The 24,751-nt window shown below is 51.9% G+C and overlaps 1 protein-coding gene across 5 annotated transcripts in view; it reads right to left on the bottom strand.

The window, feature by feature from the left end:
* Window positions 1-24,751, bottom strand: part of ETS1 (ETS proto-oncogene 1, transcription factor) — an 80,552-nt gene that overhangs the window by 36,314 nt on the left and 19,487 nt on the right. For 2 of the 5 annotated variants that reach the window (XM_074162545.1, XM_074162546.1), the window contains exon 1: window positions 13,338-13,407. The exons of 2 other annotated variants lie outside the window; for them this stretch is intronic. In XM_074162545.1, the coding sequence (XP_074018646.1) occupies window positions 13,338-13,407 (70 nt within the window). Of the gene's footprint in view, window positions 1-13,337; window positions 13,533-24,751 lie in introns of those variants that run through there. One more of the 5 variants, XM_074162544.1, reaches the window with a different exon arrangement.

Genomic DNA, 24,751 nt, shown 5'->3' with positions numbered 1-24,751 from the left:
AACTCTTCAGAGCAAATAGTAAACTCTGCTAGCAGCTGCCAAGAGATGGCAGGCAGCGTAACGATCCACATACCTCTAATTCCCCTGCGCTAGATATGGATTTACTTCTCTGCATCACTGGATTTACTGCCGCTGAAGACTTGCACTTGCAAGTGCTTTGACCCCTCCTCTCTGAAGGTCTCTCCCCGTCAGTGGCTCACAGATGCACACAACAGCCCCCTGCAGCTCAAATCGACACCAAAGCAGCTCACAGTATCCACTACACACTCCAGGCACCTTCCCTGTGCCGGCGGCATCTCTCAGCACCCCAGCATTTAACAGGAGGGGAGAAAGAACCAACTAAACAGAAGAAGCAAAAGATGCTCAAAGCAAAGGACCTGCTCTCTTTGCTTTGCTGCCTGAGCCAGCCCCATCTCCTCAGTTCCCCAGGCACCCCTCAGGGTTGTGACTCCACTAATGCTACAAATGACACCTCCATGAGCACCATCCCCGTCCCAGCCCACAGACAAGAGCCACAGGTGCTTTTCACCCATTGCACATTGAGTGTTTCCACCCACCAGCCCCGAGACAGATGCGCTTTGCAGAGCAGCAGATGACCCCAGCAGCCACAAACGGGGAGGATTTTGCTGGCTGGGCTGAAAGCCGTGCGAGAGATGGTATCGAGGGCAAGGTGAATGAGGGTCAGCTTCACACTGGCCTTGGGGCCAGAAGGGGATAAGGACAAGGCCATCCCTGCATGCTGCTTGCCAGCCCAACACCGTTTCACCTCCCTGTCCCCAGAGAGTGAACCAAGCTGCTCAGCTCCTCCAGTGATGGAGGCCAGAAAGGGCCTGGGGAGAAACCTGGGAACCAACACTCTCCAGCCCACGCCAGAGAGAGTGCCTCAGAAACACCGGTGCCAAACCAATCTCATTTCACAACATCTCAGCAATGATTCTCCCGGTATTATTTATTTTTAAGCAGACATGGAAACGAAGGCAAAGAACAGGAGGATTTTCCCCAGCACAACAGGTAGACAAAGAGCCCTGAGATTAAGTTTCCTCCATCTCGTCGTGTTTCAGACATCGGGTCGGGGAGCAGCACCGCTCTCCTGAAACCCAGGGCAAGCACAGAGCTACTGGCATTTGCCCCTTCCAGGCTACACCGTGCAACCTCCAGGTTATCAAGTGTTCCCATGCAGGAGAGCAAAAGTTTTCCCAAACAATCCTGAGAAGGCCTTTTTTTCCACCTCCAACTTCTAGGAAACTTCCCACCGGGAAGAGATGGGGCCAAGCAAAGCCCTGGGAAGATGAAGAAGGTGGGAGTGAACTGAGGAAGGCAGCCAAAGATGAACTGGGCTGCCCCATCAGCTTTGGTCATCCCCACCCCAGAGCCAAGGGCTGTCCAGGACAGGGATTATGTCACCTATTGGCCTCAGCCCGGAGAGACGGGAGAGGGAAGGGAGGGCAGGGATAAATCAGAGCGGCTGGAGGTGCTTGGATTTGCCCAGAGGAAGCCCGAGCTTGGAAACCTCAGCGAAGGCTGGGGGGAGAGAGGCTGAGACACTCACAGCCCTTGCATCCACCCCAAGCGCAGCATCCGGAAGCTATTAAGGAATTACAGCCTCCCTGGCCCCGAGCCTTCCCCGGCAGAAGTGCCTGGGAGCAGATGGTGAAAGGGCTGATTGAATTCGGCTGCTCAGGCCAAGAGGCCATTAGGAGGAGACATAAATGGAGGAGGGGGTGGAGGGGGTGTCGTTCAGCGACGCGGGAGCTGGAAGCCCTTGCCAGGAACTCCGGGAATCCTCCACTGACCATCCGTAAGAAGCTTGGAGGAGCTTTGGCAGGGCCCTGGATGGTGGGTTGGGGGTGTGAGTCTCCCCATTGCCCTCGGCAGCTGAGCCCCAAGCTCCTGCTGCTTTGGGGCAGGAGCGAAACCAGTAAGTGTATGGGGAGCAGGAGCCACAAGCTGATTCCTCTTCCTTCCTTCCTTCCTTCTTCATCTCAGAAGGCAGTACGGCTGCCACAGTGAATGGACACCCTTCCAGAGAGGCAGGACGCCCACAGAGAGCCGTGTCCCTGCGGTCACAGCCCCAGGAGCTGTGTGCTCCCGAGCCTTGATCCCGGTTGAGAAGGAGGCACGAGAGCTGTCAGCTCAGCAGCCCTGCCCGCCCACGGGGCCAGCCTTCCTCTCAGAAAAATGCAGGTTTGCAAAAGTCCTCCATTCCCAACTTGGTCTAATCCCACCCCATCCCCAGTGCCCATGGGAAGGCACTGGGAATGGGACCAGACCTCCCAAAGTGCCTTCAAAAGGGGATGAGACTCGGGTGGCTCTGGATGGGGAGGAGGTGGGCGAGAGAGACACACAGGATGAAAATAAGCCAACAGGCAATATGATAAATATTAATACGATTCTCAACTCATCCACGGTGCCAGCCCTGCTGAAGGTAATGCCAGTGTCTGAGCAAAAGTACTGATGAAAGAACTGAAATTGCCTGGGGACAAAGGAAGAGGTTAAAACCCTCCCTGGGAAGCGAGGGAAGGAAAAGGAGGAATGACCCAAAAATCAACACAACCCAACTCTGGGCTCCCTGCCCTGGCAAGCCAGCTCCAGCTCCCCACACCCCTATGCCCTGGCGGGGGGACAGGCACCGGCTCTGAGCTCCCGTGCCATCCCTGTCTCCAAATCCATCCCTCTTTTCCCAAGGGAGAAAGGTCCGACAAGTCCCCCCAGGCTGCCTTGGCTGGCTGCCCCGGCTCCCCGAGGTTGGGAAATCGGGAGCCTCGTCAGGGCTGTGCTGGAGGGGCGGGCACGGAGCGCTCCGTGACCATTAGGGGATCTTTTCGGAGCAATCTTTTCCGAGACAAGTCATGAGATTATTTCTTGCCTGGAATTTGCTCCCGCGGCTCCCATCGGCCCCGGACTGCTGAGTCAAGAGACCGCCGGGGCTGTGCCCTCCAGATGAGTAAATAAAATGCCATGGGGAGCGGTGGGGTGGCTGGAGGGGGGCGGGGGAGGAACGGCGCCCCGGTGGGGTGCGGGATGAAAGGAGGGAGGGGACCCGATGACTCCTGGAGCCTTCGGCCGGGGACGTGGCCCAGCTTGGCAGCCGGCTTGGCTGCTGCTCTGCAACGCACCGAATTAGTCACCAGATTAGCGAGCGCAGTTACACACGCTGGCGCACAGCTGTTTAAAGGCACACTATCCCTCCCCTCTGCTTTTCCTCTGGGTTTTTTTCCCCCTCTTCTTCCTCCTTTTTTTTTTTTTTATTTATTTATTTTAAAATTTTTTTAGGCCTAACTCCGGCTTTCAATGAGTGCTTGGGAGCAGCCAGCAAACTCCTGGGGAAGCCAAGCCCTCCATCACAGCCGGAAGATGCCAAACGGCTTGGGCTAGCGGCAAGAGGGCTGCTCTAGCCCAGAACCAGCTCAGAGGAGGGTTAGCCCCCCCGCTTCCCTCCTGTTGATGTTACGCCCCTCCAACGGGCAGCCAGGTCACTCTATAGGATCCATATGGCCCTGGCTGCTCGGGGTTCGGCCGTTTGAAAGCAAAAACGGGCAAGAGTCATCCAGCTCGAAGGCAAAACAGGCACAACGGCCGGGGCCTTTCAAGTTGCGAGCTTGAGAGCCAGCTTCAAATCTGGAGCCGCTTAAAGGGATGGAAACCAGCTCCAGTGACTAACCACCCTGCCGGGCCACAGCTACCGTGACGGCTCTGAAACCCCACTGTGCTGACACGGGAAAGCGAAACTTTCCCAGCGCCACGGCGGCACCGGGCTTCCCAGAACCGGGGACAGCCCTCTGACATCAAGCCCAAAGTTCTTCGCATCCCTTCGGAAGGATGGGTCCGGGAAACAGCATGGGTTCAGGACATGGGATGGGGAGCCACAGATGTTGGTACCAACCTGCCGGACTCACCCGCTGCCCGCAGCTGATGCTGGGGATTGAGTAAATGAGTTTTCCCCCACTGCAAAGGAGGAGGAATTGCGTTTACTGACCTCACAAAGCGGTCCGGAGAGATGGAGCGGTTGGGTAACATGCCTTGAGCATTTTAAAAGAGAAAGCACTTGGCGCTGCATTTTAAAACCGCTTCTAACAATAATGTGTAAAAAAAGAAGGGAAGAAAAAAAAAAAAAAACAAAACAAAAAAGACCCAAATTTCACGTGTTCTGCTACAGCTTTTTTTAATTTTCCAGTGGAAAAAGCCAGGAGTACTCAGCTTTTGCAAGTTGTTTCTTCTGATGGTTCGGGTTTCGGTAAACAATTTCTCAAAACTAAAAGGTAAAAAAAACCCCAAACCTTGCTGCTTCCAGAACACTGACCAAAATTAAGTGGTTTTGCACAAACACATGCAGACACCTACGAAAAAAAAACTTTCATGTGGGTCAAAAAGCCACATTTTGATTATTGTGATAGATGGTGCTGACAGGGGAGGAGGAAGGGGGGAAAAAGCAACAGAAAACAAACCCGAAAGCGCTTCCCAGTGTCTGACCCCAGTTTCTGGGATCTACTGGGTGCCGATTTCCCTTAGTCAGCAGTTTTCATCCAGAGACCTCCAAGCCCATCCCAGGAGAGGCAGCATCCCAGGAGAAATCCCAGCCCAGGACTCCAGCCACCACGAGGACACACAACCCTCATCCTGCTGCGCATGACACTGTGATCCCTGGAGGGACGCACGGCTGAGCCATTCGCCTCCCCCCCAGTGTAACTCCCAGCCCAAATCAGAGTCAACCAGTAAACCCAAACTGGAAATCCCGAGAGGCAGATTGGTCCTGGCCTTCCTGGTGCTGCGGAGGAGACAGTACGGCTTAAAAAAAACCTAAATACCACAAGTAGAGGGAGACCTGGAGCACACAGCGGGGGATGCTCCCACGTCCCTGCTGCAGTGTGATGGGGGCACCGTGCCTCAGTTTCCCCTAAAACCAGGTCTCATCAAGCCTTTCTTCAACACCTTTTGGGGTCAGAGGCTCCAAAAGCATGCTGCATTTAAAAAAAAAATAGCAAAATCCCACTGGCTGGCTTCTCCTGCGCTCCCCACCAGCCATCTGAAGAATGCCTTGGAATCACGTCAAATATTTGAAATGAGATGGGGGGGAGAGGGGGCACGGGGGGAGCAACTCCGCTTTTGAGTCAGTGTCTGGCTTCTTTCATCAAACCCACATTCCTCCTCATGCCATCACCCTCCGGGAAAGTGCGACAACGTACATAATCCATGTGGAGCCAATTTAAAATCCCCTCCGTGTAAGAAAATGCATTTCGTTCATTAACGAGCTCCGAACGTTTCGCTGGGGTTGGGAGCCGGCCTGCAGCTCCACAGCCACCCCAGCACCACGGTCTTCAGCTGGAAGGGTCTCCAGGTCCCACAGGAGAGCAATCCCTCCTGCAAACCCACCAGGGTGGTGGAGGATGCTGAGCTGGTGTGGCTTAGCCCATCAGACACTTGTAACCTGAAAAACACTGTTTTTCTGCACCGGCCACCCGAGATGGAGGTCTCTGCCTCTTCTGGCTTTATAGGAAAGGTTTAACAGGAGCAAAAAAGGTGGGAAGAAGGGGATTGCTGGAGCAGGGGATTGCTGCTGTGTCGAGCACCAGCCATGAGATGACAAGGATGGGAATTAAAGCCCCGGAGCCGGACAGAGGCCTGTGACTTCGCACATCCCAACCCGCAAGGGAGGCTGCCACCAGCACAGCTCTCATTCCCAAACCGGAGGGAACAACAGAAACGAGGGGATTTTCCTCTCTGGGAAAGAAAGCTGCTATTTCGTCCTTGCATTTGTAATACTTTTCTGGCGGGTTATATTTATCCACAGGCTACAGGAACCAGATGGGGGACTGGACGGCATCCTGGCTTCTTGCAAACAACAGGTCCACCTGCGCAATGCGCAGAGCGGGTCTCCGGACAGAGGGAGGCAGCCATCGACAGCAACTCCAGGATGCCAAAAAATTGTGTATGGACAGCAAGAGCAGGCCAGGTGATGGGGAAAAAAATGTATGGCCTGCCCCGGTCCTGCACGTACAGATATTGCCTCAATGGCTTGATGCTGTTTGCGGAGGAGAAGAGCAACCCAGGTCTCAGATTTTTGCCAGTCGAGTGGAAAAAAAAAAAACAAAAAAAAAAAAAAGAAGAAAAAAACCAACCTCAACACAAATGTGCAGTTTCATCTCACAGTTCAGAAAGAGGTGAGCAACGGTCTGCCCCCAGCCAGGGCTGAAGAAGCCAAAAGTTACTCTGAGCCACCCACCGCACTCACGAAGGGGAGAGAAGAACTGAGAGCGCTTTTGAAGGCGAACGCCAGGAGCTTTGCCCTCATCTAAACACACACGCAGCCCTGCAGCAGCTCAGGCTTTGCATGCAAACATTCGCAGCCTGTTAATGCTACACACTTTCAGATCCGGCGGGTGTCTGCCATCTAGATACGAAGACTGAGCCTTTCAATCACATTTCAAACTGAAACCACCCTGATTTTTTTTTTTTTATTATTTTTTTTTTTTGCCACCTCTCTGGACCTGACATCGAAGCACGTATCATCCCCGAGTCCCTCCCGTGTTCAAGGAGATATTCAGGCAGACAAAGCGACTTGCAGTTTTGCCCATTTTTACATAATTACCAGCACTCACAGGCACAGATCCTAAAACTGGGGAAGCTAAGATGGACGGGAGAGAGCATATCTATAGGATCTGGATGCACAGGGCCATACAGCAGGACTCAACCCAGCCTTCCAAGGGTCACTTTCGCATCCGAGACCACCAGAGAGCCCTTATCTTTGGAGCCATCTCACAATTTTGCCATCAGCAGGACTCGAGTGGCCCCCCCCCCCCACAACTCAAATTCCACAGCACCTGGGAAAAATGTAGGAGCTTGTAGGAGAATCAATAAATATTTATTGTTTAACCAGCAGTATTTTGACTGGAGATGTAAGCATGGCCCGGCGCCAGGGAAACCAGAGCCTTCTTGGCCAGCGCTGCAAGCAAATTTTTTTTTCTGTATCTAGTTGGAAGATTATAAACTACACAATGAAAAAAAAAAAAAAAAAAAAAAGAAACACAGGCAGCGACCAGCTTAGTCACGGAAGAGGAACAAAAGAGTTGAGATGCATAACTATGTCGGGCGTTAAAAAAAAAAGGGGGATGCAAGCCCAATTTTTGGCTGCAAGACAGCTGTAGAGTTTCCCTCAGCTACAGATTTGTCCCACTGGCTTCTGCAGCAATGAGGCTTTACGCTGGATCAGAGGATATATCCCTGGCTTCAGGGGAGCTACGCTGATTTGGAAAAGCTGCAAACTGGCCCGTGGCTCCCAGCCGAGAAGGAAACCTGGGGAGTCAGGTCTTGACCTGTGGAGGCACAATCTTGCACCCAGAAGGAAGACCCCAGTTTCCATGGGGAGCCCCCAACCCCACAGTGCCATGAAGAGTCAGTCCCTGGCTCCAGGGGCTTTTTAATGCCCAAGGCAGATCATCCCTTCTTTCTTGACTTCAATTAGTCCCTTGGCACTGTCCTACCAAGCACAGGGCTTGCCCCAAGCAAAATTTGTCAGCCTGGAAGATGCCAGCAGCTCCATCCTTTGGAGCCATTCCAGGGACAGCAATGACACCTGCTCTCCTAGGTGATGTCATTTCCTCACCTCGTGCCCAGGCAAGGACCATCAAAAAGGAAAAGACCCTCTTTTCTTGTCTGGGACAAATTCGCCTGAATTTGTTCCTTTCTTCCCCAAAATCCCAGATGATACTGGTACCACAACTGACAACAGCCATCTGGGATGACAGATCTGCCAGTTTATGTCCCTAAACCTTATTCAGACAAAAGTCTGGTCTTACACCTACCTCTTCCCCAAGTGCCTGAGATGTATCTGCTCTCCGTGAAGCAGGGACTGGTGGAGAACACCAAGCCACCTTCCATTTTTGCCTCCAGCATCCAACTATCACTTGGTTGTCAACCTTTGCCCCCTAAACCCGGTCCCTGCTGCCCCCCCAGCTCAGCCCCACAGCAAGGATCCATTCGGGAGGACACAGCGGCTGCTTTTTCACTCCAAAGCTGGTTGTCCTGGTAAAACTCGGCGTGCCACAGACCCACGGGAGGGCACACACGCTCCCAGCTATGTGCCTGCCGCTTGCCCACCAGCAATCCGCTATGGATTTGGGAGAGCAGGACGGCATCCACCGCCATGCTCATCAGCTCCCTTTGGAGAGCTCGAATGCAGCATTCCAGCATGAGACTGCGTTATGCCTTCATTTTATAAGGCCTATCAAAGCATGGCATGCTGTAATTACATGGCAAATTAGCGGCCGCTTCGTGTAACAACACTGTAATTACACAGTTGTGACATGCTTTGGGGAGTTTATGATGAAAAAGTGGAAGGAATGGGGCTTTGCTCCTTTTTCCTGGAAATCTCCCTCCCTGTACTCAGGTTAAAAATGCACTAGGTAAGGGATGCGCTTCAATCTGTGTATCCCTGAAGGAAAGGTCTTGGAGTTGCCCTCTTTCCACCTCTTTTCATGGCTTTTTCTTGTAAGTAGACAGAAGTTGACACTAAAAAAGCTGGAGCTGGTGGCAGCCAGGTGCAGCCAGTCCCCTCCTTCCTGGGAAGCTATCACTCCCCCATCCTAGCTGGATACCACAGTAATGGGCATTTTGTAAGTGCATAGAAAGATAATTGCTCTTTTTCAGTTCAAATTCTCACCTCCTCCACAGGCAATCAGCATCGAAAATGCCAGAGGAGCCCAAAGCCCCGGATTTATTAGAGTCTCGCCCTTGTTGGCTGATGGATTCATGCCCAAACAGAACAATCCACAGCCAAAGCCGAGCTCTCACCTCTGATGTTAAGGCAGAGGCAAAAGCATTCAGAAAGATGCTGGATGCAATCCTCTGCAGCCCTGAAGTCACCTTTCGGTGCTTGTTTCCTTTCCCCAGGAAAACTTGGCTTTTCAGGCAAACACTCTGGCATTTCGTGTGCGCGCACCCCATCCCGGTGAGGACAGGGAAATGCTCTTCCAGTACAACCGACGCAGAGGAAGGGAAGATATCGCACAACAGAGAGGGAAATGCCGGTGTTCTGCTGCCGTGTTTCACCCCGCACGCGAAACCGTGACCACGCAAGCCACCAGCAAGACCCATGTCTCAACAGCAGCAGGGAAACTGAGTCGCCCAGCGGCCGACACAGCTGTAGGGACCAGCCTGGAGTCCGAGCGCTTTGTAAGGATAACGCAGGGTCCTTTTTGGAAGAGATGCTCCAAGTCCCTGTGCGCTACTCTTATGCCCAACCAGCTGAGCAAAGTGACTCCCTTGAATGGTCTCGTCCTGCTGTGATCCCATTCCGTGCACACATACAGAGACCTAGGAACGAAGGAATGGCTGGAACCTTATCCTCTCTAGACAAGACAGAGGGACGGATGAAGGATCCCATCCTAAGACCGCAATGAAGACACATTCACACTCACTTTTCCACTTCCCTGAAGCAAGGCACTGCGGAGGAGGGTATGCATCTGCCAGAAGACTCGCTTTAAATGCAAACTCCCTTATTTGCCTGCATTGAAAGTGAAAGCAAAGGACAAAAAGATTGCCCTGGCTGTGGGAAGGGGAAGAGGCATGATTCAGGCAGGTCCTACATCCAAACACAGGCTGCAGAGAAGCTGTTCCGCTTCCCTGTACCCCGCAGCAGCCACAGCAGGAGAAATCTTGCTTCAGCCCTGACCCAACATTGTCCCAAACCCTAAACAGAGGGAAAGGCTCTTGCCAGATAAAAATACACCCCTGGGACGCCACCCACGCACAGGCCGATGGAAACAACGCGCCTGTCTCCCAGCTGGCCTTAGGGTAGGCATGGGAAGCGCCGAAACACGCAGGGTCCTTCCGTCCCCCAGCAGAAAGGATTTCTACGCTGTGTGTGCACAGACCAAATTCCTCTTTTCCTGCCAGGCAGGAATAAATCCACCACCGTGTCCGTAACACCCCTCCAAGGAAGCAAAAGGGGATGCAGGATGGGGAGCCCAGCATCTCTGCCTCGCATCCTCAGATGCCCAGCATCCTCACCTGCCATTCCAGCCCTTCTACCGGACCTGGTGGGGCATTCTGGGGACAGCAAGCCAGCAGCTTCATTAGCAAGAAATGTCATTATCTCTCAGGACTCGGATCCCCAATTACGCGTTGCCAGCTTCCAGCAAGGGCTGCGGAGCTGCTTTTAAGTCTGACCGCAGAGAGCAAACAGAGCTTTGCAGAACTGGAGGAAACAAATTGATTTGCGGAGGGCAGCGTTTACCAGTCGCAAGGTTAAGTTCCCATTAGGGTTGATTTTTGCATGGTTCGGGTTTTTACTGTCTGAAAAAAAGCCGGTAAACTTAAGTCCCACGGACCCATTGGTGGACCAGTCACATATCTGCAATCAAAAGTGATGTTACCATCTACTCTATCAGATCCTGTTACCATGAAAACCCACATACATAAAACTTGTGTATGAAAGGAGAAGCCCACCACTGTGGTTTCTTGGCTCCTGACCTACTCATCTCACTCACACATTCTTGCCGGCAACAGCGTTGGGGGGGGAATCGGGAAGCTTTGTACAACTTCACATCCCTTTCAGGTTATTTTTAAACCCTTTGGACACACCACAAATCCCACCTAACTTTTACGCGCAGAGGCTGCCTGCACGTGTGGGCTGGAGCAGGGTTTGATTTCGGGGGAGTGAGAGGGGGACGGTGCAGCCAAGGCAGAGCATCTCTGCAGTTTTATGGGGCACCAAGCACCTGGCACATGAAACATCTTGCACAATTGAAAACCTATGCCTGTAACGACTCTTCCCTGCGTAAGGTTAACCCTATGGATACCACGAAGCAAATCTGCTTTGCTGCTTGTTAGCACGTAAAGGAATGAGGGGCTGGACTCATCCTCAGTGAGGCCAATGCCCATTTTGAAAAGAAGGGCAATGGGCACATTTGGTGGCAGATTCAGCCATGACCAAGGGCCGAAGGAGCCATCAGGGAGCAGCGAAGTCCTGAGACACAGCCCAAACCAGGCAGGAGTAGAGAAAAGTCACGTCCCCAACACAGGGCATCGCTGGATGCCAGAAACGAAAGCCAGCAGCATCCATACTCCCTCTCTCAACATCAATCTGCCCAAGCAAGAAAGATTCAGCGTTCTCTAAAACATTAGAGGGGAAATGAGGTTAAGCCAGCTAATTGACAACATTGACCTTTTTGGCTCACAGTGTTAGCGCAGCCACCAAAACAGAAGCGACTGCAGCTGAAGTCGATAGGGAGTCAGCTCTTTTTTACCTTTCGGGTTGTTTTTTTTTTTTCAGCTCTCTTCCTGCCCAAGTTTAAACTTTGGGTCAACTCTAAAAATTGCTTGCTGACATCAGCTGCAAAAGACCTTTCATGGAGAGAAGAAAATGAACTTAAGGCAGCGCGAAACACCGAATCCTCACTTTAGGCACAAGGTAATTCCATTGATCCGATGCTCAAACACCTCGACAGGACAGATGCCTCCATAACACACTCTCACCCACGCCAGGAGATGTGTGAATTTAAACAGGTACTTCGGTCTGAACTGAAAAACAAACCCCACATCCCCCCAGCCCTGCCCCAATGGACCAGGTGTTTCTTCTTATCCCATTCTCTTCCCCTGCAAGCGAACAGACAGCCCTCACCACCTGAAGTGCAGGACTAAGTGTCCAGTAAATATTCTTTTAACCATTTTTTTAGGAAATGGGCACAAACAGGTCCTCAACTCCACCAGAGCCTCTCAGTTAACCTGCAGAGGTGCTTTGGAAAATCACCCTCAGTGTCCCCATCGCGTTTTGAAGCCTGGCCCTTCAGAGCCCACACCTGAAAGCCAGGCTCAGCCTCTGTCAGAGGCACAGGGCACCCAAACAACTACAATCAGCAACCATGTAGAGGTTGACCTGCACGTAGGTCCCCTCTACGTGCAGGTAGAGTGGGATGATGGACCATGCAAATGACATTCTCCCCGCATCAGACACCATGTAGCCCATCGGTGGCAGATCCCCCAGGCATGTGGTGACTTACTGGAGCTCTCTGCAGACGAGCTGATCCTACACAAGCAACTATTTTAAGTCTGAGCACCAGCCCCTGTGCTGCTCCGGCCCCGCTTGCACTCAGCTGTCATTTTATTTCCCACATGTAGCCTGAAATCATATTGCCTGGCAGGAGTCGAGCCCCCTTTCTGGGTTTCCTAGAAACTTGCTAACTGGCAAAAAACTGCACGGTTCTACCTTTAATTCGATTTTCTTCAGCACACCGGCGCCACACAAAATCCAGCAACCTCCACTTCAGCGCAGTGGGAATTACAGCAGGGAGAGGCGAAGCAACAGGACTCATTTCACCCTCCCTTGTGCCCAAAAAGAGAAGGTTGTTTCCCTGCAGGCCCTCCAAGCCCCATCCTCTACCTCGGCTGAGCAAGGCAGGAATCAGTTGAGCATCTGGGGTCAGCAGGCAGTCAGACGACATCTCAGTATGTGAAAACAGCCCTTATTATGGTAAAGGGTCAACTATTAGCATTAACCACAGCCAGCAGCAGCTAAACTTATCGCTACGATAAAAAAAAAACCCAACCAAAAACACACGCCTCGTTTCAGTAACATGTTGCTATCTCTCCTGATAGCTCCCGCACCCTTCCTCCACCCATTTCTCCAGCTCCAGAGAAGGGATGGGAGGGGGAAATCAAAGCAGCGGGCTTTCCTGGTTTAAACGCGGTAAAATCTACAGAAGGTACCGCTGGAGTTTTGTTTCCCAAATACTAGGAGTGCTTGGACCACACAGGACATTTCCAGGGAGGGATGGGGGGGGAACGTACACCCCAGAGAAGGAGTTTGTGCAGGGCTGCCAGCCCCGGCGTGGCTCACCCACTCGGGAACGGGTAGGGATGTCCTGAGGAACTCGTAAAAAAAAAAAAAAAACACCCATCCGAGCGCATCTCTGCTGCCTCCCAGCCGGAGGTGCTTGCCTACATCCCCGCAAGGATGCCAGAAGCATGAGAAAAGGAGGCTGGAGGGGCGGCGGGTTGTTTTTTAAAAGAAAGGGGGGGAGACTGGAGGGGCGGAAAGTCTTAAAACCGCTCGGGAAGCAAGTTCGCCTTCCCCCAGCGGTGCTGCGGGGCAGAGCCGGCGGAGCGCAGGGCCGGGCGGCAGAGCACGGGCGGAGCCGCTCCGCCGCAACTTGGGGGGTGCGTTTCATTTTCCCTTCCCAAAGAAACACACCACCCCCCCCCCCAAAAAAAAAAAAAAAACAACCCAACCCTCCGATATCTCCCCCCTCCTCCGCCGCCCTCGCTGCGAAAAAAGGAGGAGAAGGGATCCACCGGGCTCCCCGGCGAGCGGGGGGACAGGGAAGGGCGGGCAGGGCGCTTACCGGGGGACGGGAAGAGCTCGATGTCCACCTTCTCCGTCTTGATGATGGTCAGGTCCACCGCCGCCTTCATGGCTGGGGCAGCGCCGCGGGGGCGTCCCGCCGGGACCGGGGGGGGCGGCGGCGGCGGCGGCTGCTGAGCCCCGCCGTGCGCGGAGCGGGGCGCCCGGGGCAGAGGCGGCCGGGCGCCTGCCTCCCTCTCTCCCTTCCTCCTCCTCCTCCTCCTCCTTCTCTTTCTCCTCTTCCTCCTTTTCCTCTTTCCTTCCTTCCTTCCTTCCGCGCTCCCTCGCTCCTCTCTCCTGCTCCGCTCCGCTTCTCCGCCGCCCCTTCCGCGCTCGCTCGCTGCCGCTCCGCCTCGCCCGTCCCCCGCCGCCGCCGCCGCCGCCCCGGCCCGGGCTGAGCCGCCGAGGGGAGGGCGCTGGGCCGGCCCCGAGCGGTGACAGCGGCGGGGAGGGACCCGCCTGCCCCCGCCCCGGAGGCGGCCCCGGCACCCGGCGCCGCGGGGAGCGGAGCCGGCGCTGGTCCGGGAGGGGAGAAGTCCGAGGGGGAAGGAGTACGGGGGGATGCGGGGGGATGGGGGCTACAAGGGGATGGAGGATGCGGGGTGATGGGGAGTACGGGGGGATGTGGGGGGATGGAGGATACGGGGTGATGGGTTTTGGGGTGATGGGGGTACAGGTTGATGGATGACGCGGGGTGATGGAGGATGTGTGATGATGGGGGGTACGGGTTGATGGGAGATGTACAGGGTGATGGGGGATACGGGGTGATGGAGGGGGTGGATCACATCCAGCACAAACTTGGGTGCTGCTGCACCTCTGCCACAACCTCCGCTTGCATCCCAACCCCGCAAGACAAAGGGAAAAAAGGAGTTCCAAGGGAAAATGCTGTTGGCTGCATGCAGCCCAGAGCTGGAACCACAGTGGCCTGCCAAAAACCAATGTTTCTTGAAACTAGACCAGTTGCCTTCACCCTGCCTGTCTCAAATCGCCTTTGATGCTCGCATCACCCCTTCACGCTCGCATCAGTGCTGCCTGTCTGGACCCACAAGCGCATCCGAATGTGCGGGTATGGTCAGCGTGTGTGCACAGGCACGCTCAGTTGTGTGGTGATGGGTGATGGCCAGGGGTGGTTGTTCAGGGCACGCCACACACAGGTGGGAGGCCAAAAAGATTCAGGAACTGACTGGATAAAAAGTATCTTAAAGATGCAAGATGAGTATCATGCCAGCATGGCATGAAGTTAACAGAAGAATATCGGTTTTCACATGAAATATGTTTTATTATATTTAGGTAGCACAAACTTCAGACCACAAACGGTAGAGCAGAAGGGAGATTATGACTCACAGATGTCAATTTACCGGTACAAGTGTTAGAAAAAAAAAAAAAACAAAAGTCATTAGCAACCAGCTCTTGTGGTTCTCTCACTCCGAAAGTCTTAACAGTCTGCGACGCGCTGGCAGAGACCGGGCTGCTCTGATCAGAGATGGGCTCAAATGAACATCCCGGCTGGAATGTGGGGAAGAGGCAGCCACCTGAGCCAGCCTCAGGGGCTCAAGGTTGTGCTAAACCATAGGATGAGCCAGGGTCCTGCTCACAAACACCATTGAAACCTTCAAACACACTGAGAGATGAGCTGCAGATGCAAACGTTACAGCTCAGGATTATTTCTAGCTTCTTCAGCAGCGCCTTTCTCAGTCGCCTAAGACGTATTTATAGAAGAAAAGTTCGTGTAACTAAAAGAAGCTGTGAGGTGCTGGGGCCAGCAATCGAGAGCCTGATTCTGGCTCGCACGAGCAGCCGTTTTTACCCAGGTGGAGAGCTCGAGAGGCAGCCAGCAGGAAGTTTCAGAGCTAGCAAAGCGGGGCAGGCAGTTAGCTCCAGCCCAAAGTGCATCTTTCAGGCGCCTCACTCATCGACAAGCGCTCGCGTTTCCAATTTTACAGGCAATCGTATTTCCAATTTACTTGCAAGCTCATTTATGAGCAACCTATTCCTGCAGCAGCAGAGTAGGACCAGCGATTCACTGTGTGACCAATATATAAACTCCCTCCACTGATTCCTGGGTGCTTTGGAGAACCTGGGTTGTGCTCAGGCAGAGCACAAAGTTTGAAACCTTGAGTGGTGGGTCTTTGGATTGAAACCTACCACAGGAATGAACCTGGAAATCCAAAAGTGAACGGAGGATGGCTGTAAGGATAAAACTCGGTCCCCATTGCCTCTCCCCGTACAGGATAACGTTCTTGCACCTGCCCTTTGCTTTGGGTTTCTTTTCCCCACACAGGATGGACAGCAAGGACTGAAGGAAGAAACTATAGAGAGGAGATTTAGCAGAATGTTTTCAGTTGAAAATCAAAAGGGGATTCAGGAGAAACAGCTGCCTTTCCATATGATCCCTTCCAGAGCTGGCTTGGGAAGGGAAACCCGATGCAGTTATCACAGCCTGACAATCTTTTCCTTCCCACACTTCCCTCGGCACGCTGCAAGCTCTGCCTTGATCCTGTGACGGGGCAAGGGTGGGAGAGTGCCGGCGCAGGGGGGACCGGCTTAGGCAGCTGGCCACAGGCTCTGTGAAGCCATCACAAAGCACCTGCAATCCCAAACGTATTGAAATGACCCCAGCGTTCCTCCCGAGTCAGCGGCACTCCATAATCCACCCTGCGAGCACAGCAAACCACAGTCCCCAGACTGAAAGAGCAGAGGAGGCGCGTGGGGAGGTTGCTGGGGCACTGGTGGGCACTGATGGGGACGGGATGTCGATGCCACATGGAAGAAGGCTCTCGTGAGCAGAGATGGTCCCGGATGGAGCTGCCGGTGGGATTGAAAAGCGGCACCAGAGGAGGCAGCGGCTGCCCCCGTGGTGTCTGTGCTTTAGCCTTGCTCCCATGGGCCGATGGATTTGGCTTGGCCTCTCCTGCGAGTGTTATGGTCTTAAGGACTGGCTGAATTCCAGTGCACCTGTAATGGGCTCCTTCTCTTCTGGACCAGTACAAAGGCTCTAATAAAGATCTTTCTCGCAGCTTGTGTGGTTTTTATTAGGAAAGATACACATGCTCCTGGCATCCCGGCTCAGCCCTGATCCTGCAAAGCCGATGACACTGAGCCACAGCTTGGTACAGCATGGCTGCGGCGAAGCTTTGAGCTCCTCCGCTCCCCTGCCTCACCCCCTGCATCCTCCCCCAAACTTCTGTTTCACTTGTGAGATGTATGGGAGCCCCTAAGTGCAGGGTAACTAGAAATGCTTCCAAAAGTAGCACTGGGGCGAAAACCCCCAAAGCGGAGGAAAAGAACGGAGAGGCCGCGGACAGAGATTTCCTCCCAGGACAGCTGAATCTTTCCTTCCAACTCGACTCCATCCTAGCGGCCGCCTTAATTTGTGTTCACTTCAGAGCCTGCAACATGAAAGCCCTGGCTCTGAACTCCAGCTGAGTCGCTCAATGGCTCAGTGTTCGCAGAAGGCATGGAAGGAATCCATTGATTAGTTTCTTCAGCTGGGATGTGACCATTTGGAGTCCAAGACCTGCCAAACATGACTTCGCCTCAGCAACTGGTTCCTATTTGCTGCTTACAGGCTTTAGAAAAATCTTTCCTCTTCCACATCCAAGTCTCACCCTCCTTTTCCATTCTGTCTTATTCAATGTTAATATCTATTCAGGCTCTCTCCTGTCGAGGGAGGATGCTGAGCTGTGGAGAACAGCCCTCCTGCCATTAATATAGCCAAAAGATTTTGCCGTTGATCAGAGATAACCATCTGCCCTCCCTCCACAATGCAGCCTGACTGTTTTTCAACAGTTTGGAACAAAGAGAGGACGGGCAGTAATGCCACATTGTTCCCAGGGAGGCTGACTAACCTTGGTTCAAAAGAATAATAATAATTATTCATTTAGCGTCGAGGAAGGGTATTACGAGACTAGAGCCTTTGCTGATTTCCGAACGCGCAGTGCAGGCAGGACCGCTCTTCCATGACTTCTCTCCCAGCTGGGGCCAGCTCTTTCCCTTCAGCAGGGCCAAATTCGCTCCTGTCACAGCCCGTTTAACAAAGGGGCAGCAGCTGGCTCTCCCCCAGATGTTATGGAGCTGGGACAGCTTCTCCTCTCCCTCAGATATACCCATTCTCATGACAGCAGGCTCAGGATTAGGTGTTCCGGGTAGAATGGAGAAGGAGCTTTTTCCCTGCACTGCTGCTACCAAAACGCGGCCACCTTTGGGGTGAAATACAACGGCTACGTAATAACGTGGAGCAGCACCACCCAGCTGTTATGGACAGGAAATGAAGAACACCATACCCAATTAAAACTGCAGGGGGATATTTATGGCAGAAGGTAATTAGCCAAATTGGAGCCTTCCCCAAAACTGCCATGGGATTTTTAATGACCGCGAGCGGTCAGGGCTTCAGTTTGATGTTTTGGCAAGTAAACAATATCCAGAGGGCATGAGACAAAAATCAGGAGCAAAGGGGAAGGGAGAAAAAAAAAAAAAGCGTTGTGCAATTCCAGGGAGAAACGGAGACATGAAAGGACTCATCGTAAGGGGGACATTGTTGGAAAGAGCAGCAGCCACCACTCCAAGAAAGGAAAGAGCAGGGAGGTGGCTCTGGGTGTGGAGGTGGCCCGCTGCAATGAGAGGAAAGAGCAAGCAGCTGCCATGACCGTTCCCCAGGGAGATACCTTTCCTGGAATTTAATATGATATGAGAAATTCTTTCAAGCGCCTTGATGGCTGGGAAGTATTTGAGTGAGTTGTTTTACGCTGGTAGAAGGAGGCTGGATTAGTAGTCCTGGCGACTACAGCCTCCCCATTTTGGTTAAACAGCGGGCACAGAAATGGAGCTCATTAGCCAGCACGGGCACAGAAATAGAGCTCATTAGCCAGCACGTACTGCGTGTGCCCCCGGGCTGTCTGTGGGGAAGGCAGGCTCCCCTCAGATCTGGCATTTGTGGCCAGGAGGTGATGACCATCACAAAAGTGTTGGCTCCTCCGTGACCCAAATGGCTGTGGCCTCTGGGGTCCCCTTGCTTCTCCTCACTATGGGGCTGGAGTCACGGGAAGTCCCCATCCTCCACGTTTTCTGCATTAAAAGCAAGTTTGTGTTCATGCTGGGGAGATCCAGAGCTCAGTCCTGAGACATCACTGCCACAATACCATCCTCAGATTGCCCTGCAGGCACCAGCAGAGGAAGCCGCCTCCAAGCCTCCCCGACTCCTGCTCTCATTAACTTCCCAGTGGAGATGGCTCACAAAAGCATCTTTGTGGCCAGCTAGGAGTCAGGACTCCAGCACACACGCATCCCCGCGTGGCAGCGGCGAGGGAGCCACAGCTCCGGTCCACACGCCATGAGTACCTCAATCAACAGTCTCACAAGCTGCTTGAGCATCCTCAAGTGCCTCCTGTGATTGGTTTCCAGAGGTCCCATGTTGATTCAGAACCTGATTAGCTGATCTGGGCTCGAGCGATGTAATTCTGCCTTGAATTTCGTTGGTGGGGGGTGCTGTCACTCACTTGTCACCCTGCTGGAAGCACTGGCTGGCTGGAAAATCCTCGTAAGCTGTTCTGCAGCGCTGTTTGCCCTCAGCACATTTTCCCTCTGCTCCTCAAGTAACAGCACTGAGTTCTTGGTAAACATAACCTGAGGATTTTTTCACTTTAACTCTTGATATTTGCAATTACTCTGAGCACACACAGAGGACACACATCAAACCTCACCTGTAGGGCCTCTCATCTTTGGTCGCATCTCTTGGGCAGACTCCTTCAGAGCAGAAACAAATGCAGCCAGCTCAGACTTAAGCAACACGTCTCTGCTTCCAGCTTCACCCTCGGCACTCACCGATCTCTGGCGACAGAGTTTACTGAACCAATTTCTGATAGTCCTTGAGATCCCCTTCCCTGGGACACAGGGGAGGGATTACAACGGAGAAGCAGTGGGATCATTGCTAATGAAGCAGAACTCCTGGACAGCTAGACTGCATTCACTAACACATATATGGTCTTTCAATCTTTAAAAAAAAAAAAAACCAACAACAACAACAAAAGACCAACAAACAAAAAAAGACCCACTGCTTCAAGAAATACCAAGTAACAGCCACATTTCACTTTCATGAAGGTGCCAGAAGCCACACAAGCACCTCCCAAGGAAGGTCAGTCCAGCACCAACCTCTAATATAGAAATTCAAATCCTAAGGAACAGCAGCCACCAGAAGACCAGAAGAACAGGCTTGCACGCAGCTGGCTGGAAGAGGTCAGCGTGGAGAGATAAAACACTTGAGTGCAATGATCCCCAGGTTAACACTTGTGAGCAGGACAGAAGGGTTCAAGAGATAGAAGTTTAATTCCTGGTCAATATTTCCACATGACCTCTTCCAAACCTTTGTGCCTGCAACCCCCTTCTTTAATGAAACGACACTTTCTCATTTCACAAGGGGTTGGGAGCACGAGCTCAGCAGTACTGAAGGAAAAGCTTGGGGATGGGGTCTTGGGGTCTTGGCAGCGAGAGATTTTAGGGGAGAGCTTAGGGAAGAGAGCTGCGATTCCCATCCCTTGTCTCACAGGACCCTGGGAGGCATAGATGCTGCACCCATAATGGCCAAGGTCCTCCCAGCTGAAACTCCTGTACCACCATGCCCATGAGATGAGAAGTGCACACAGCCAGTCTATGGAGATGATTCGGCAATGGGCACCAGTACCCCATGTACACCATGCCCACAGCAAGGGAAGTACAGGATGAGACCCACACCAGCAATTAAAGCCCTAAAGCTGCCTGCTCCAGCCAGGCTCTGCTGGTGAAGACACCCCTGCACTGCTCCTGGGATGAAGGATTCACTCGCGTATGTATTTCAAAGAGGAAAAGCCCTTGCCCGGTGCTAGAAACCTCCTCGCTGGCGATTGTCTCCGCTTGGCAACCCGGCCCGATAGTGAATAAACGACAGAGAAATATTCCGCTCTACACGTGTTTGGGTTTTTCGGGGTGGTTTTCTTGGACGGCGATCCTGGCCCTGCAACAATACCCGTCTTGTTCGGCCCCACGCTGCAGAGCAGGCTTGAATAGATCTGTCTAAAATTATAAGCGGGCAGCCCCTGGGCTCCCAGAGATCACAGGCCACATGCTGGGGCTGAACAAAGGCTCTGCTATTTCCTAACAATTAGCCCAGCTAAAAGGACATCTATCTCCTTCCATTAGAGCCACCACGTGCCTCCCAGTCAGTCCATTGTAAAGCTAATTAAATAACACGCCTCTCTCCCCATGAGGGTCTCCTGATTAGTTCGCCTCGCTCCTAAATCCTTGCTGGTGTAAATGGGGAAGAGACAGCTGGGCGGCAGGGGCTGCGATTCCAATGGAAGTATGGTCACCATCTACAGCTATCACCATCGTCACCAGTTATTTCAGGTTTTTAATTACCTTCGGAAAGCTGTCGGACGGAGATTTTGAGATATAAGGGGGTTCAGCACACAAACTGGTTTGCTTCCCTATTTGCTTCCCCGCTGCCTGCAGCAAAAGTTGTGAAAACAGCTGATTTATTTATTATTTTGGGGGGCTTTGCTGCCAGTTCTGCCAGTTAGAGGAAAAAAGGAGACGTAAATACTTTTTCTAAATATGTTCTGGGTTGAGGCAAACTAGTTGTGTGGGTTTTTTTTTTTTTTCACACACTTCCCATTGGGCTAAAACAGCAAAAAGAAAATAAACAAGGAAAATGGTGTGTCATTCAACCTGAGCTAAAACTTTCTGGTTTTGCACTTTTAAAATGGGAAGAAATTTCAAAATGAAAACAAAAAGGTAAATTAAAAGTAATCTGTTAACTAACTTTCTTTTCACTCAGTTAATTCACTTCTTTGAGGAGGTTTCTATGGGAGGGGTAGGTCTCGGGGTGCGAATGAGCTGAAATGAATCTGCCTTTTTAGCTGAAAAGCCTGATTCGTGCTTTAGCATCATGAGTGAGATGAAACAAAATCTATCTCTGGTGCTTGGAGTTTCCTTCCAATCTGAAAATTAGTTCTGGCAAGTGAAGAAAATTCATTCACACGATACACCAAAAATCACAGGGGCTGTCTGTATCTTGAGCAAGGCTTCAGGTGGCCAGGGGCCACCACGACCCATCATCTGTCCCTGGAGGAGGTCAACATGGCTCTTCTGCAATGCCCTACCTAAACCTGCTCAAGCCAAACACCACGAGGGTCTTTTCTCTCCATCAGCCCATCCCGGTTCTTTGGGGTGAGCCAGGTTTACACCACCAGGAGTGCACAGCCTCGCACAAGAGCACAAAACTGCTAAATCACTCCAGATGTTCAACACCTTTTCTCACACGCTCCCAAGACCCGGAAGAAATACAGTTTCCTTCTGCCAAGTCTACAGTCAGAAATAGTTGAGAATATCCCCTTTACCCCTTTAAATCATTATTTTCCACCCTTGGCTATTTAAATCATTATTTTCACACTGAAAGAGCATGGCTGGAAAACAGGGAAGGTAGGTCAACAGACTAATGAGCTGATTTCCTGTGGACCCTCAGCTCCAGGCTTGAAACAGCTGAACCTGCCCCTACAGCCAGAACTCTTTCCTCCACTCGAGGAAAACAGAAAGACCCCATTCCTCAGCTCTCATGGTGGGAGAAAGGACATGGAGGAGGAGGAGGCAGAGCTTGGTTTCATTCTAATGGGAATGAAAGCTTGCTCCTGTTTTCCAAACCCAGGAGCCTGGGTTGGAAGATGTTGGGAAGCTTTAAAAATGCATCAGGGCTTGCCAGGAAATACAGTAATTACTGTGTGTGTCTGCATGTCCATTGGATTTTATTGTAAAAGCACAGGGATCAACTCATTGCCCACTGCTATCAAAATTATATTTACCTTATGCTCAGGCAATGCAAATGTTCTACATTGAATAATCAAATTTTACAGGGACATATTAACAGGGCCAGGTAAATCATCATTAAAAGATGCTACATGACTCACTTGAAGGCCTAGAAGGGGCTAATGCAAGAGTCAAGCCCAAAACACAGTTTGAATACAGCCTAGGAGCTTACTGTTCAGCTCTCCGTCTGCTTTCAAATCCCAACAGCCAGGTCTGACTGTTCATTCATTGCAAACCTACCAAAAAAAAGGTAAGAGCCAAGAAAAAGATGTCTTGTATTAACTGCCTGCCTCCCCTCACCCAGCGAGTGCCCTTGAGCCCAAAGCTATGGGAATGGCTCCACAAGCCACTTGATTAATAAGAGCCCAGGGGGGGGAAATCGTTTATATAACCTCGTCTTCTCTAAACTTCCTAAGTGCTTCAGAAAGTGGCTGCCCTGGAAACCCAAACTGGAAATGAAAAATATTATCTCTTCCATTTATAAACATCTCCGGCGCTAATGAAGTGAGGAGCGGCAGCAACGGGGAGGGGAGCGTCACGATGCCCTTGGCAGGCGTGGGAGAGCCCCGATAAAACCGTTTTGTTTCAGGTGGGTGTGGAGCAGAAAGTCCTCCCACCATGGTCTGGTGCCACTGTGGGCTGCGAGGCCTCCAGGGAGGGATCTCGGAAGACGGATGGTTATGGAAGTATCTGCTATATTAAACAGAGAGGCAGAACAACAACATTACTAGGTGCCAATGTGGAGGGAGGGAAGACAGGGTGACATGCAACAAGGCAAGATCAGATGGATGAAACCTTAAAGGCCTGTTCCCTTGGCTTGAAGGTGTAGCTTGGATGAAGCATCATGTCCTGACATTGGAAAGCAGGGAGCAAGTATCAGTACTTACTCTGCACATGTATTTTATGTCACAAACTGCACAGGCCAGCCTCCTTGTGCAGAGAATCATAGAACGGTTAGAGTTGGAAGGGATCTTAAAGATTATCAAGTTCCAACCCCCCTGCCCTGGGCAGGGACACCTCCCACTAGAGCAGGTTGCTCAAAGCCCCGTCCAACCTGGCCTTGAACACTTCCAGGGATGAGGCAACCACAGCTTCTCTGGGCAACGTGTTCCAGTGCCTCACCACCCTCACACTAAAGAATTTCTTCCCGAGATCTCATCTAAATCTCCCCTCTTTCGGTTTAAAACTGTTTCCCCTCGTCCTATAGCTCCACTCCCTGATCAAGAGTCTCTCCTGTAGCCCCCTTTAGATACTGGAAGTCAGCTGTAAGGTCTACCCGGAGCCTTCTCTTCTCCAGGCTGAACGACCCCAACTCTCTCAGCCTGTCTTCATAGCATGTCACAGAGTACGTCTGTTTACACCAATCTGGGCTAAATAAACACACGAGTGGTCCTGATTAAGCTCTTGGGTTCAACCACCCTCTGCCTTGCAGCCCTCAGACACCCATCTGAATCAGAGAGCCAGGAGAAGCGTTCAGCAGAACAGTCCAACCTATTTCTCCCCTTTCTTTCCATGCTGGCATTTCCCACGGAGATTTGTTTTTGTATCAACAGAGCCAGCACCAGAAAACGCTGAGTTTTGGCTGGAAATGTTTGGATTTCGTTTTGACAAAATATTGATGATTTCCGCAGAACAGTCTGTCACTTTTGGCAGCAATGAGAAGAAAAGTCAAAAAGACGTATTTCATCTAAACAGGGGACGGAGCTGACACCCAGCCTGGAACTCAGCACAAGTGGAAGGCAAAGCAGGCTACTGGGTTGCCTCGTTATCCTGTCATTTTGATTACTGTAAAGCAAGGGAAACTGCTACTACTTTCGTGTAGTAGCTGTTTGCCTGGATAGAAACACAACCAAAGCTGCCAGACAAAGGAAGCATCTGGTCTCCTGGGGTTAGGCAGTAACTAGATGCAAAGCAGGGGAAGAGAAGGTCTGATCATCTCTGGAGACATTTCACAGGAGATGTAGATACCCCAAGGTTGCCCTGTGACGAAGAGCTGGTCCAGGGCAGGACTGAGATGCCAGCTTTATTTCCATCACTACCTTCCATAATTATTCATGCCTCTTGAGCCTGCAAAACTGGGTTGAAATCTCCCAAGTGCAGGCTCTTCTGTGAGATGCCTGGAACTGACCAAATTAGAAATTTTCCATGAGCAGGCTCCCTTGGGGCATCTCCTCCTTTTTTCCTATTCTACCTCAATGCTGACATCAGTCTGGCCAAATCGAGTGCCTTCTGGTCTCCCTTGAACTTAGGATGTGGAGAGTGAATCACACAAACCAGGGGGGAAAGGCATTTCTGACTCCTGAAAAATAGTTGCTGATGAATTGGAGAGAAGCAGTTTGGGCCAGCTCTTCTTAGAAATCCAATCTCCGCTTTGGTGGAGCAGTTTCTTTTGCTCCATTCCATTTGTGCTACGGGAAGCACGAATATCTGCAAGTGCTTTTACCGCCCTGCTCACGCAGCGTATGCCATGTCAGTGGCCTTGTTTCCCTTTCCAGGAAGGGAAGTCCTGTCATGAACTTTATTATATTGCTTTTTGGTGTGTGCACCCACCCCCTCCGTTGCTAAAATCAATGGCAGTGTTCC

The sequence above is a fragment of the Numenius arquata genome, chromosome 22, assembly GCF_964106895.1.
Source record: "Numenius arquata chromosome 22, bNumArq3.hap1.1, whole genome shotgun sequence".
In the NCBI taxonomy this organism is placed as follows: Eukaryota; Metazoa; Chordata; class Aves; order Charadriiformes; family Scolopacidae; genus Numenius; species Numenius arquata.
The sequence above is the reverse complement of the archived record's forward strand: the minus strand, read 5'-3'. Positions and strand labels throughout refer to the sequence as shown.